Source organism: Dicentrarchus labrax, unplaced genomic scaffold (genome assembly GCF_905237075.1).
Source record: "Dicentrarchus labrax unplaced genomic scaffold, dlabrax2021, whole genome shotgun sequence".
NCBI classification, from domain to species: Eukaryota; Metazoa; Chordata; class Actinopteri; family Moronidae; genus Dicentrarchus; species Dicentrarchus labrax.
In genome coordinates this window covers 21,176,037-21,189,777 of record NW_026136706.1, presented here as the reverse complement: position 1 = coordinate 21,189,777, position 13,741 = coordinate 21,176,037, and the positions used below count along the sequence as shown (strand labels likewise).

At 38.9% G+C, this 13,741-nt stretch overlaps 1 protein-coding gene across 2 annotated transcripts in view; it reads right to left on the bottom strand.

Annotated features, from left to right (window-relative positions):
* itgbl1 (integrin, beta-like 1) overlaps positions 1-13,741 on the bottom strand; it is a 42,185-nt gene that overhangs the window by 21,086 nt on the left and 7,358 nt on the right. For both annotated transcript variants that reach the window (XR_007885274.1, XM_051404649.1), the window contains exons 3-7: positions 9,126-9,272; positions 7,645-7,767; positions 6,143-6,283; positions 2,857-2,997; positions 1,383-1,529 (exon numbers count right to left, since the gene is read on the bottom strand). Coding sequence is in view for 1 of the 2 variants with exons in the window: in XM_051404649.1 (XP_051260609.1) it covers positions 1,383-1,529; positions 2,857-2,997; positions 6,143-6,283; positions 7,645-7,767; positions 9,126-9,272 (699 nt within the window). In the remaining variant the exon portion in view is untranslated. The remainder of the gene's footprint in view (positions 1-1,382; positions 1,530-2,856; positions 2,998-6,142; positions 6,284-7,644; positions 7,768-9,125; positions 9,273-13,741) is intronic.

The window sequence follows — 13,741 nt, the reverse complement described above, 5'->3', positions numbered from 1 at the left end:
TCCACTGCCTGTAAAGATTAATCAGAACAGCTTTGCAAAAGGTGAGTAATTTGTTTCTCCCCTCTTTGGCTAAGAAGCTTTGGGCTGTATACATTTGTAGTAGTGGCAGTGTAATCTTAATTAATGGTTTGTCCATCACTTGATGTAGTTGAGCAATTAATGGTCTGATTGATTGTTTAAAAATATGTTTTGGCCTTAATCCACTAATAATATTAAGATTGTGAGTTTCTTACTCCTGATCAAGAATAAATGGTTTTTGATAAAGCGATGATGTTACCGTTTCACATGTGTTCCTTGATCCACCATGAGTTATAAGCAGCTGTGGGGAAATACTTGCTCTTTGTGGTGTTCATGGTGTTGTTTTGACAAGTGTTCAACATGCCTCTTTTAATCCAAGCTTTTCATCCAAGAGTAAAACATTTAAAGGCCCTATTTTGTCAATCAGGTTCTGAGCAACAGGGTCCTATATAAACGCGCACATTTCTGCCAAAGTTAGAATGGTTTTGATTATTTTAATTGACAGATAACTGTGCTGTTTTGTCTGAGCTTATTGCTTTAAGTGGGTAGGACAAGGTGGGAGATGGCGATGTCATGTACTTGACTGTTGCTTCTTTATTTAATTCTACAGAGATTTGTAGAATTTAAGTTTTGTTGTGTAGAGTAAATATGTAGAGTTTGCAAACAAACTATAGTGTTTTCTAGCCCTAAAATATAGTCTACTGTTTTCTTAGTGTATCTGTTACCTAATTTCCATTTACTGCCATCAATCAACAGGTTTCAGGGTGACTGGGCCAACAATGGAAGCACAACCTGGATGTCTGTACTTGGATGGTTCTCCAGTGTTGCTTCAGTATCTGAATCTAATATTAGTATTAGATTTTTATTTTAGATTTAGATTTGGAAGTTCCAAGAAAACAAGCTCCTGCTGTCCAGAAGGCACACTAATAAAGCATACAGTGCACTCTAATGAATCTAGACACATCGACCTACAGCTTGTTCTATTGAGAGAGCTCTTCCAGCCTCACATTGTTGCAGGCAAACAGTGACCCTTAATCTCACACAGGCACATAAACGTGCACGTATATACATATGTATGAGCACAAACACGCATATCAGAACAAAACACGAACACACATTAACACAAACCTGCATATGCATTCATGTGCATAACATGTTGCTTTTCAGATCAGGGCTTGTTTAAAGATGCTATCAGATTTGTCTTTAAAGCCCTCTTAAGGATGGATTAAGAGATGTGAAACACTGGAAATGGATTAAGAGATGTGAAACACTGGAAATGGCCTATTTTACACCAAGAGGTGAGGACAGAGTACAGGCCTGCTGCAGTAACCATGGCAACAGGAGCGGATGGGAAGATCAGGTACCTCGTCCGAAGCAGGGCAAATTGGACGTTCCACGACACTTCTTCACACTGCTCTCCAGAGACAGCGAGCAGGACAGAGGATGCTCACACTTCTTCCCGGCCCATCCCTCCTTGCAGTCACACCTGCCGCAATTACACTGGCCGTGACCTGCCAAGAGGAAAGAGGAAGAGGTGGAGGAAGCAGAGAGGTGAAACAAAGTGGAGGCTTTGCACAAGGAAAATTCAAAAAGTCGCAGTGAGAGGGGGAAAAAACAGCAAAACGCACTGAGTGTGTACGTGAGTGAGTGAGTGTGTGAGAGAGCAAGACAGAGAGAGAGAGAGAGAGAGAGAGAGAGAGAGAGAGAGAGAGAAAGGAGAGCAATGGGGGTGATAAAATAAACAAGATGCAGGACATGCTAGAGGTGAGAAGATGAGGGGGAATTTAGTGCCCTTAAAACAGCGGCTAAACAGGCTTTAACTGTCTGGCCAGCATTAATTAAATCTGGTCTGGTCTGAGGGACAGAGAGGGAGAGAGAAACTGGTGGGAAAAGGTGAGATATAAAACATGAAACAAGATGTGAATGTATGTAATAAAAGTATGCACCAAAGGATTGTTAACAGTGTATATGCTAGGATGCCAAGATACATTTTCTGCTACATTAATTATTAGTTTAATGAGTAGTAGGCACAGTGGTAGCATCCATCATATTTTGTTCATTAATTCCTTAGAGAAACAGGGAAAAGGTCATTCCCACCCCTCCAAAGTTTATTGTTAAGTTATTTGGAAAGTTCACTTTTTCAACTGCGCCAGAGTATTAGAAGCAGATGGGGAGCTGTTGTTGGTGCTGGCTACAGTAAGGGTGAGTTACTCAAAGTTAAAGATCAATAAGTGGTACTGACATAAACAATAACATATACCAGTAGTTGCACATTGTATGAGAACAGATCTTTTTTCAAGAACATTTTAAGAAACATGCTTATTATCTTTTTACAGAGTTAGATGAGAAACATCCATAGTGCTGCATATTGGCAAGAATCAGAGGTTATGATTCAGGACATTGAGATATTGTAAGCATGGTGATATATTGGGAATTATTATTTTGACATTTTAGGAAAACTGTCCACAATATGCATGAAGTCCCTGTAACAACCAACATAATATCTCTAGTAGTATAATAGTTTACAATAGCGCTTAGAGGTTTTACACACAAATCAACAGTGTTTTTGAGAATTGATACAGTATCACAAAACAAGATATTGCGATACAATATTTTTCAATATTTTCTATAAGCTAAGCTAACAGGCTGCTCACTCCAGCTACATATTTAGGGCCCCAACTAGTGAGTGGTAGCCTATCAGTGTTCTCATCCACAGTAACTCTCACCAAGAAAGCAAATAGGCATTTTTTCCCAAAATCTTGAACCACTTCTTCACTATTTTAAAGAGGACTCTAAAATATATTTATATTTTTCTAAATCCAAAAACAGCATGCTGACCTGAGCAAAAGTCATCCGTGTATCGGTCATAGGTTGCATGACAGTTCCTTTCATCGCACTCGCAGGTGTCTCCATGAATATCTCCCCAGTCGCCAGAGGGATCTACATCATAACAGTTACACTCCCCACACACACAGGTCCCTGACAGCCACAGCAGCACACAACCACACAAAAACATTCTGTTAATTTACACTGCATTCTTCAGACAAACAAAAAATAACACGAAACATTGCAAGTGCAACTCATTGTCTGTGACATTATAAACAGGGGGTGGGACGGATATAGAGGTTACGACCAACAGGATAAATACAAGTTCTTCTTCTGTCTAATTTTTCTTCTTTTATCTGTCTGTCTCTCTCTCTCTCTCTCTCTCTCTCTCTCACATTTGTTTTACATCTTAGCTAGGGCATCAGCTGAGCAGCAGCCAGTGGAAATCCCATTTTCTCTTATCAGCAGTGACAGACCACAGGGAACCCCAGGGGAGCCAGGCCAGCTGGCAAGCCTGTGGGCTGTGGCTGCTGCATGTCTGGCCCCTGGCCCTCGTTCGGTCTTCCTCACCACCTCGTAACCCTGGAGCCCCGCATTTATAGAGCCGTGCACTTTTATGTCTGCCACAAATGTCACAGCCCAGCTTCACCGGAGCAGATTACAGCTCCAGTACTAGTTACTGTACAGAAATGCTCTATAAACGCTCTATAAAATTAGGGCTTCATTAGAATACATTTATATTTTGTGTTTTCAGAGGCAGTTTTTGAGCAAATTCAAGTAAAAAGCAACCTCGCTCTCCGCATGAAAGGCAAATATTTTCCCTCTGTGTGCCTCATGCAACCGTATTATCTTCGACTCAAATTGTTTTGATCAAGAAATCATATATAGATGCACGTATTTAGCTTCCAGCATTATGTGGCTGTTATCATTTTGACAGCACGCCAGTTAGTGTATTATTAGCTCAACCGAGGAGGCTAGGTGAACCAAACAGATGGAGGGGGTAGGCAGTTTGTTGAAACGGAGTAATCTAGTGATCTGTTATGTTCTGTCAGTCAAATCATTCACTCATTCATTTCAGAGTGTGAGCAGAGCAGGAGATAAAGGTTTACTGTTGAGCAAAGTAGGAGAGAGAAGATATTTTACAGCTTCATACAAAACACTTCACATCTCTACATCTATACAGGATGATGAAATCAAATCAGCCTTCTTTTATGTAATCATCGTCCTTGATCCATCTCCTATAATCACCAGGAATTATCTTCACAATGCTGTAAAGGAGGATTAATTCAGAGCAGAATGGTTACATGTCATATAGAGATGGGAAGTGAGAATTGTCCCCCATTATAATTAGTAACAAATTGTCTGACTTGTGAGGATTGTGTAGTACTTGAATGGGACAGAATTAAAAAATGATCAAATACGTTTTTACGCACATTTTACCAAACTGGGGGAAAGGGCAAAATACAGGATATTAAGATATATTGGCCACAATACTGGCACTGTGTTTTATTATTTGCTGGCAATGCATGTTAGAAAGTGTTTTTCATTTTCAGAAATGCATCAATTACATCAAGTAAAAGTCTGTATAGTGTTAACATTAGAGTCACACAGGCAGCTTTTTCATATTTGTCTCGCCTTGAATAGGAATACATAAAGAAATTGTATTGATTTTAAATAATGTTAGCCAGGCTCAGGTTCCATCCAGTAGTTCCGAGGCACTACTGATTTGAGATTGATTTGAGATTTCCTTTACATGCTAATATGTTTTCTCTTTTCATTGAAGAAGTTGTTGCTCAACAGAGAGTAAGGAAACCAAATCAAAGCTATAAAACCTGCATGTTTTCCACAGTCCAACAGTGTATCAAAAAAATCTATAAAGGAATTTAAAAAGCTACTTCTAAAAGAATCTTAAAATGCAGTCAAGCTAATAGAACGAGCAGTTTAGGTTGTTTAGGTTGATTTTTAATGTCCAGTGTGTAACATTTAGGAGGATCTATTGGCAGAAATGGAATACAATACTCATATGTATGTTTTCATTAGTGTATAATCACCTGAATATAGCAATTGTTGTGTTTTCATTAGCTTAGACTGAGACGCTTTTATCTACAGACTGAACAATGAAGTCCGCTATGTTGAACCGTCATCTTTCTACAGTAGCCCAAAAACAAACCAAATGCTGGCTGTAGACAGGGCCCTTTGCATTTTTGCTAGTTTTGCAGCCACCTTAGTTTCTTGTTCTAGCCTAGAGGTCTTTGCCCATTCTCATTCCCAGGCCGTCAAATACAGACATCAGCGGTGTTCAGTTAGCTGCAATCTGAAACTTCAATGTTACACACTGGTCCTTCAACTGATATGGACTTTCAGTCATATTTCCCTTATTCTTTTCTCTGGCGATTGTCAGGCCTTTATCTGACTTTTTTTTATACTAAAGAGGAGCACAATGGGCTACGAGACCATGTACAACACTGTGGATGGTTGTTCATGCTGTGTCAGCTGTGCACTTAACCATAAATCATGGGGCTCTGTCCATGTAGCCTACCATTTAGCCCCAGCCCTCAGCCAGTCCACTGTAATTAATTTTAGAGAGCTTTACTGAAATCCCTCAGGATCACTTGAGCTAGGTTAGTGAAGCTATTTCTCTGACTGCCTGTCCGCCAAGCTCTGATGACTTTCGGAGGAATTTACATGAGAATTGTTATTCACTGTATTTTTCTCTGTATTTCTCTGTCTTTTTTCTTTGTCTTCATCTCTTTCTTCACTCCCAGTTTCAAAGGTGGATATCAAAGGGGACTCTTTTATTATCCATGGTAGTCAAGATAGCAGATGACACACTGAACTGGAGTTCTCTTATCATACATAATGCAAACTATGAGAGATGAAAAATGTATTTAAAGGACTATCAATTCCATTCATCCCTTTACCAGTGTTTTACTGCTTCTGGGACTGTGTCTTTTCCTCCTCGTAATGACCCTAGATAACAGATAGGAAATGAACCTGACCCCATTTAGAATGTTTGTTTCCTGTTTCCTAGCAACACAATTCAATTGAAATTGAATTATGAGGTGGACTCTTATGGGTATATATTTTACTGCTCTGTGAATCAGTGATCATAAACATCTGCGTGATGGCTGTATATAAATATATATTTTCGATATTAGTCTTTTCATATTTATTTTATTATTTTAGATTCCATCAACACATAATCATAGTAAAAAATTAAAATGTTACTATACTATTATAATTGAATCAATAATCATAATATCACAATTTCAATTGGGATCACAGACAGAAAACAGACCTCTGTTGCTGCAGATTTTGCCATCTGGAGATGTGCATCTCCGCTTGCTTTCCCATGGGCTGATGTCACACTGGAATTCACATTTGTCTCCATGCCAACCAGCAGCACAGTAACAGTTTCCACAGTAACACTGGCCATGGCCTGGAAGCAGATCAGAATGCACATGCAACAACTGATGAGTTCACCTTTGTCTGTGTTAAAGATCGGCAGTAAATAAAACAGATTTCTACAGTACCTCCTTCTTGTTGATGTCCAGCTTTTAGGAATTTAAAAGAACTTTATACTTCCTACAAATGCTGACAATGTTTTTTCCCCAACCCAAATCATAAAAGATGTATCCTTTTTTCAAAAAGATATTTTCTTTAACCAAAATGTTTTACAAATAAAAAAAAAAAACGGTTTTAGACTACTTGGTAGACAAATTAAAGTACCTGTATTTCTTACAAAAGGCCTGAATCCAGAATTTATTTTTCAAAATGAACTTATGAATGGATAATTCACAGTGATAAGCAGGCACTGGTACAACCTGTGGGGTATGTGGGGATGTGTAGAACACTGTTAAATACAGTTAAAGATAACAGTTTTAACTACTTTTAATTTCCAATTAACCTTTATGGACACATGAGGCTTATGTGTTTTGTCACGTCAAATTGAGAACTTATTTCAAATTGTGTAAAGGGCATCATGCTGATTTACAGTCTTGCCATTGATGGCCACATGTGGGCAACAAACATGAAGTTGAACCAACAGCAAAAAGACATTTGAGCATTTGTTGTCTTACAGGTTGGTTTCGAACACAAAAAAACTGTTCTGATGGTATTTTCACATTTTGTAAGTAACCATCTAGATAAAATATGACTCTTTATGACTCTTTATTTACTCAGAGTGAACACAATGCAATGCTCTGATGAGAAAATGACTGTTGTGCAACCCTTGGAGACACACAATGATGATGATTAGTAAGATTGCAATTTGTTTTAACATGACCTTGTTCAGTTGCTTACTGTATTACAGAAGACACAGAAGTTTATTGTTAGTTTTTTCGAATATGTTTCCTAAACAAAACCAAGTAAGAGCCAGAGAGCAGTTAATGTTACCCTGAACTTCCAAAAGCATATATGGCTACAATACCATTAGAAACCCATTGTTTTTGCATATTGAGAACTTGACAGGATTGCTGTACCTAGTTACTGTTGCTAAGCTAAGATTGTACAATTGCTGTGCAGGGGAGACATTAAGCAAATGGTCAATTGACATCAGTGTTCCTTAAATCTCTAAGAAAAACAAACAAATCATGGCAGTTTTCCTTTAATATACCGGTAGACATTCAAAAAGAGAACTACTACTACTACAGTTGGCATGACAGCTGCTAAGAAGAAATAAGTCAACCAAGACAGAGTGACAGGGATGGACAGTCCTTGAATAATCATATGTTAAACTAAGGTGTCTGTTCTGTTTTGGGGGGATGAGTGAGGGGGTGAGACAGGGCCTGCAGGGCATACCTCCACACACCTCTCCGGTGTCCTCGTCCAGACACTCGCTGTCGTCACACTCGCAGAAACGTCCCGTCACCAGGCCCCTGTTGTCCTCATTGTCACACATGCAGCTACCACAGTGGCAGGTGCCTAATAAAGACACCAGCTTTAGACACATTTTAAGCTTATTGTTAAAAAAGGTCAAGTTTGTTTGTGTGTGTGTGTATGTTTACAGTATTTGCATTTTGACACCAAGAACCCATCTGGTTTGCAGATGTGCATTGGATGCACCGTCTGTGCGAAACTAGACTGGCGTCTGACTACTGAAGGTGTGTGGTTGTGTGCTGGGGCATTTTGAACGATGCACTATAGGGAAAGAAGGCTAGACAGCTACATGCTGTGAATAAATTTGCATTTCTACACACTCAAACAGGCCACATACTGTATAGTACATGCTTTCACACACACACACACACACACACACACACACACACACACACACACACATCCACACACGCGCGCTGGCATGCGGACACACAAATACAGGTTTATCCTTCATTTAGCTGGGGGTATTGCAGACCAGTGAGGAGAACAACCTCTCACAGTGTGCGTCTCAATCATGTGCCCACAGACATAAACACACAAACCTGGACTGTGTGCATCAAATAAGCTCTGGCTTATGAGATTTAAGACCAAACTGAATTACCAGTACTTACTTACAGTATTGTTAACTCAAGATGTCAGTCCTCCCAATGATGCTTATTCATGCATGAATGTATTAATGTACCTGTATTAGCGAAAGAGAGATTGTTTATACTGATAGATACGCGTGAGAGCAAAGAGATTTGCCTTGACTGAAAGAACTGAGCTTTAAACAGGTTTATAAGTTTCAACTAATGGCTTTATTATGCTTATTATTTATTTTATTAATGTTTAGTCAGTAATAAGCTATTTACAAGGACAAACTCATGTAACCTTAAACAAATAAACTGTAGACTCATGGAGTATAAAATATGTAAGACATTATTAAACAAATACATAAAGTTTAAATTATATTACTTTTATTAATTACATTAATAAAAGTTATTAGTGTCAATCGATTTCACAACTGGACAAACTCAAAGTTGTTTTTATTAATAGCTTATTACTAGTCTATAAAGCATTTATAAAAGCCATTAATTAAAGCCTTTAGTTACAACTTTAGTTAAACCTTTTATAAATGCATTAGTGAAAAGTGGTACTAAAAACAAAATATTAAATAATAACAATAATAAATACAATTATATTATCATTGTTGTGTATATTTTGTGCTTGTGTTTCTGTGAATATGCAATGCTGGTCGTTTGTTTGATGCAGATTTTTGTTAACACTTGAGTATACTTTTTTGAAACTGTGTACAACAAGACTCACTGTGTGTATACTTGTGTGTGTGTGTGTGTGTGTGTGTGTGTGTGTGTGTGTGTGTGCGTGTGTGCGTGTGTGTGTGTGTGTGTGTGTGGTCACAGTACCTCTGTTGGAGCACACCACCCCCTGTGGGTTTTTGCACAGCTCTTTGCTCTTCTTGTTGGGCAGGTTACACTCCTCCTGGAACTGGCAGGCATCTCCGGACCAACCTTCATCACACTCACATGTCCCACAGTCACAGTAGCCACGGTCTGAAGGAAAACACAACACACTGCGTGCTGTTTATCGATGCTGAAAAAGCATGCTAAATGCCAGTGCTTCAAATTGCCCTATAAACACAAGGATGCACATAAGCGTTATCTTAAATGGATATGATGGCATTTCGCTACCAGAGAGTACATGGATTAGGGTTATAGGATTCATTTGACTCCCTTGACTCCTAATTATTGTAACAGACCCATTGTACTCCCAAATGATTCTGTTTTTATGAATGGGAAATATTATATATTTCCCTTGAGACACATAAATGTAAATCTGGTAAGCAAGCGGTACCATTTGTCTATTATGTCTTATTATATTTTTGAAGTAATACAACCTTTGTTGTTACATTTCAGGATGATATACTAACTTCCCTATCAATCACTCAGTGAGAGCATTACCTTGTTCAGCGTTCAGAGGAACCACACACAGGCAGACTAGCATCAATATTTTTAATCATCCTGATGGCCGTAGTGAGCTATATGAAAAACAGGAAGGATCATATGATGCAAATGAAGGCTGTTGACAAGTTATTATGAATGTTGTCCCCATTGCATTTAGCAGTAGGGGGCCTTGTATGTCACATTCAATCATTCTCCTGACTCGTTCATCATGTAAACGCGGTGTCCTTTTCAAGGGCTATCCATCAGTCATTAACAACAGGCAAGTCCCCTGTCTCTCCTCATTATCGATATGTCTTAGGGGACACTTGGGAACAGCTTCAGGGAAAAGAAGAATATGGAACGTGCACTTCAAAGAAAGCTGCACCACAGACACAATACAGTTTTGAGGAAAAATAAACTATTTTAATGAGACATCTGTATTATTGTTGTCAATCAAACTGTAAAATTTGAGAGGCTCTGACTGTGCTTTCTGCTGGTTATCTAGACAATACAATTCCAATTATAATTCCACGTACGGCAGTAAGACCTGCAGCCCTGTACAAATATAAAGTTATTTGAAAAAATAGAACATATAGTTCAAAGTAGTAGTTCAAAATCCATATTATTGCAGTGTAGATACATATAGGTTAGAAATAATCTTGTAGAGTAATGGGTGTTTTCTTATTGGCTGTTTGTACTACCTGTGTTTTTTCATCCAGACTTACTGTACCTCTCTGGGTGCTGACACTGGTACTGTAGCAGTACAGTCATATACATCAAAACCAAAGCTGTTTTTACAGTGATTAGTGATTCTTGAATCATTAATTGAATCTAGACCACAGTCACTGCACATTTGTTACTATTTTATTGCTTTGTGTGATTTTTCAGTACTGACTCACAGAGATAATCTAAATGAGATTATATGTGTGGACATTTCTTTTTGGGTTTATCATTTAGTTTTACAGATGGAAACTAACACACAATAGCTGTAAAATAGAATTAGATTCAAGTCTCTCCAACTTAATTCAGCAGAATATTACAGAGTAACTGCCACCCACTAGCCCCCATTAATCTCCACTTGGCAATCACTCTGACATATAAAACGGCCCCTCTTTGTCTGCTAGGCGAAAGTTTATGTGTGTGGGAGGGTGTCTGTCTGTCAACAGTTTATCTTTCCTGGTGCTTCTTGGGCAGTAATTCTCTGTGACTTGGGGGTGCTAGGGTCCTTCCTACACTCCACCGACGGACACGCGACACACCTAACCAATTAGGGTCCAACTGGTGCCAAGATACATCCAATAGGATCGGAAATAGAGGGTGCATCTGTGCCAGCATCAATGGCAGTAATAACAGGTGATGTAGCGTTACCAAACTTAACTGTTCATGAGGAGAGGATGGTGACTCATGCAGCAGACTAATTTCAGGTTTAGGATTTAACTTGTTCCTGCTTAATGATAAACAAAGTATAACACTGAGAAGGAAGATAAACAAAGAAATAGGTTTGTATGGAACATAATAATTCAGCAGTTTCAAGTGATTGCTGTTTAAATATATGTATCAAAAGTAATTTCCTCTCCGTGAGCAGAAAATACTTATATCACTTAGATTTGAGGCAATCTTGGGGCTATTCTAAGATTTCAGTCCAGTTTCAATTATAAGCAACACTTTAATGTAAGACATGCATTACATATTGCAAAACCTCAGACTGTCTCTGTGCTCATTTATTACTTGCAATTGATTTTTCATCTCCCAATGACATTTCCCCACTTCTTTGTTTAGATCGTGTTCTCCATAACATGGTACTCATTTCAGTGAGTAATTATTCCTCCTTGCTTTTCTCTCCCTGTGGGTTGCGGAGCGTGAAACGACAGCACGTCAGCTCGTGTTCTGTGGAAAAAAACTAGGAGACACCTGTCTCAGGTAATAAGTCATTTTCTGTGTGCACTGCCCTCACAACTTCTACTTTTCATCCCTCTTGTTTCTAGGATCTCCACATAGGCATTCAATTGTCAACTTCTGTGACTCCATCATACCTTTGCAATACCTCTAACATTCTCCAGGCATGGTCATAGCAATGTAGAAACACTTGTTCCTACGGCTGTAATGGGTCCCAATCAAAATGGCCTTTTACTAGTAGACTTGGATAGACTTGAGTGGCTTTTTCTCCTTGCAGCCCACACTGGAATCATTAGGTGACTCACCACACAGGCACACTTCCCAGCAAAGCTCAGAATATCTAAGTGAGAGCACATCAAAATATGTAGTTGAAAAAAATACAGAAATTAACAATTTAATGGGCTGTAAAGGCTCAAGGACTGCATTCAACTGTGGGTCCCTATTTTGTTGTTTTGCTTTTTTCTCTCTCTCTTTGGAAATCAACAGAAATTATGTATTAAACCTATTAGTCACTTTGGACAGACTACCATTAGTGAGTTGTTCTCCCATGTTTATATCATCTGTCTATATGTGTCCATATTGAAAGCAATGGCAGAAGTGCAAGCTGATGGAAAGTGCATCTGGAGGAGTTTGATTTGAAACAGCAGTGGACAAACTGACTTTTTTATGTGCTGCCCCCCTGGGTGGGATCTTCTCTGGCAGCGGCAGGGGGGCAAGGAGGATGGAAGACTGAGCCAGGAAAAGAACAGAGGCTCTGAAAACCCATAGCCTTGGAAAGAGAGGCTAAAATACGTTCTTACAGAACGCCCGAGACAACCATCCATCAGAGAAGGGAAAGGATTTTCACTCAGATTCCACCAGCATTTCAACTGCTCCTTTGAGATTAGGTGAAAAGGAGACCCATATGATAAAGTCTGCCAGAATCATAAAGTTACAGATTCTCTCTTGTTCTGGATTGCAGACATACTTGGCTTTCTGCCTCAATCCACATGAGTGGCTGCGGGGGTGGTAGCTGTTACCAGAGAACCAGAGATGCAGAGAGAACTATTGACCCGTGTTTGATTAAGTCTTTGATAAAGAGCATTTTAAATAAATTAATCGTTATGTTCACATAAAGATTGATCTCAAAGATGATTGCTGATAAGATGATTGCCTGATATAATGGTCTAATGGTACCAAATATTGTCACAGTAATTACTAACAAGTGTTGTAATTACAAGTGTTTTTTTTTTTTTTCATTGGGACAATGCTAGCCTGCAGAGCCCTGGGCCACCCTCTGTGTTTCTGACAATGGAAAAAGACGATAAATTGCAGAGAAGCACAGCCTGTCTGAACACACACCAGAGAAAAACACTTTGCTCAGTTCAACACAGACAGGGACAGAGAGACACAGAGACAGACAGCAAGAGTGTGAGAGAGAGGGAGATTTCACGTGGCTCATCAATGAGGGGAAAAAGAAGGAAGGCTGTGAAAGAGAGAATGGAAACATTGCCACGTTGGCCCTCATCTATGACAACAGGGGAGAGTTATTACAGAAATTACATAAATATAAAATAAACTCACAAGCTTGATTTTAATATTCCTTCACACAGTCAAAACAGAAAATGAAATGCTCAGAGGTTGTTTGTCATGTACTGTAGCTTTTTTTAAAAAATGGCATAGCAGAGAGGAGGAAGATTTAAACATTCAAAAACAAACAGAGGAGTGAAATGACAGGAAGGTTGTGCACAGTTGGTGAACAGATGTTAGACCAGTTCATCATCCCATTGCTCTGCTACAATATGGGATGTACCAGAGGGAGGGAAAACATGAGTGACACCATCCGTGCTTGTGCTAATCCTAGAAAATCAACACCAACTCCTGTAAAACTAGAGCTCCAGTGTTACTTCATAGTTTTATAGTAAAGCCTCACATCGCAAATAAATTCTATTATATTGGGGTAGAATTTATGTATTTTCAGCCAACAACATTCAGTTGTACAAATGATCAGCCATATTAGCACAGGCAATTTTCTGGCCATGGATGCTGTGCTGCTGGCCATAGTAGCCAAACAGCTAGACTGGCACTTACAAATCTTCATCTTGCTAAAATATGACTGCGTTAATCCTAGTTAAGTGCATATTTGACTCAAAATTACAATACAATTTCAAATCATTCTTCACATTAATTTATCCTGAGCTTTT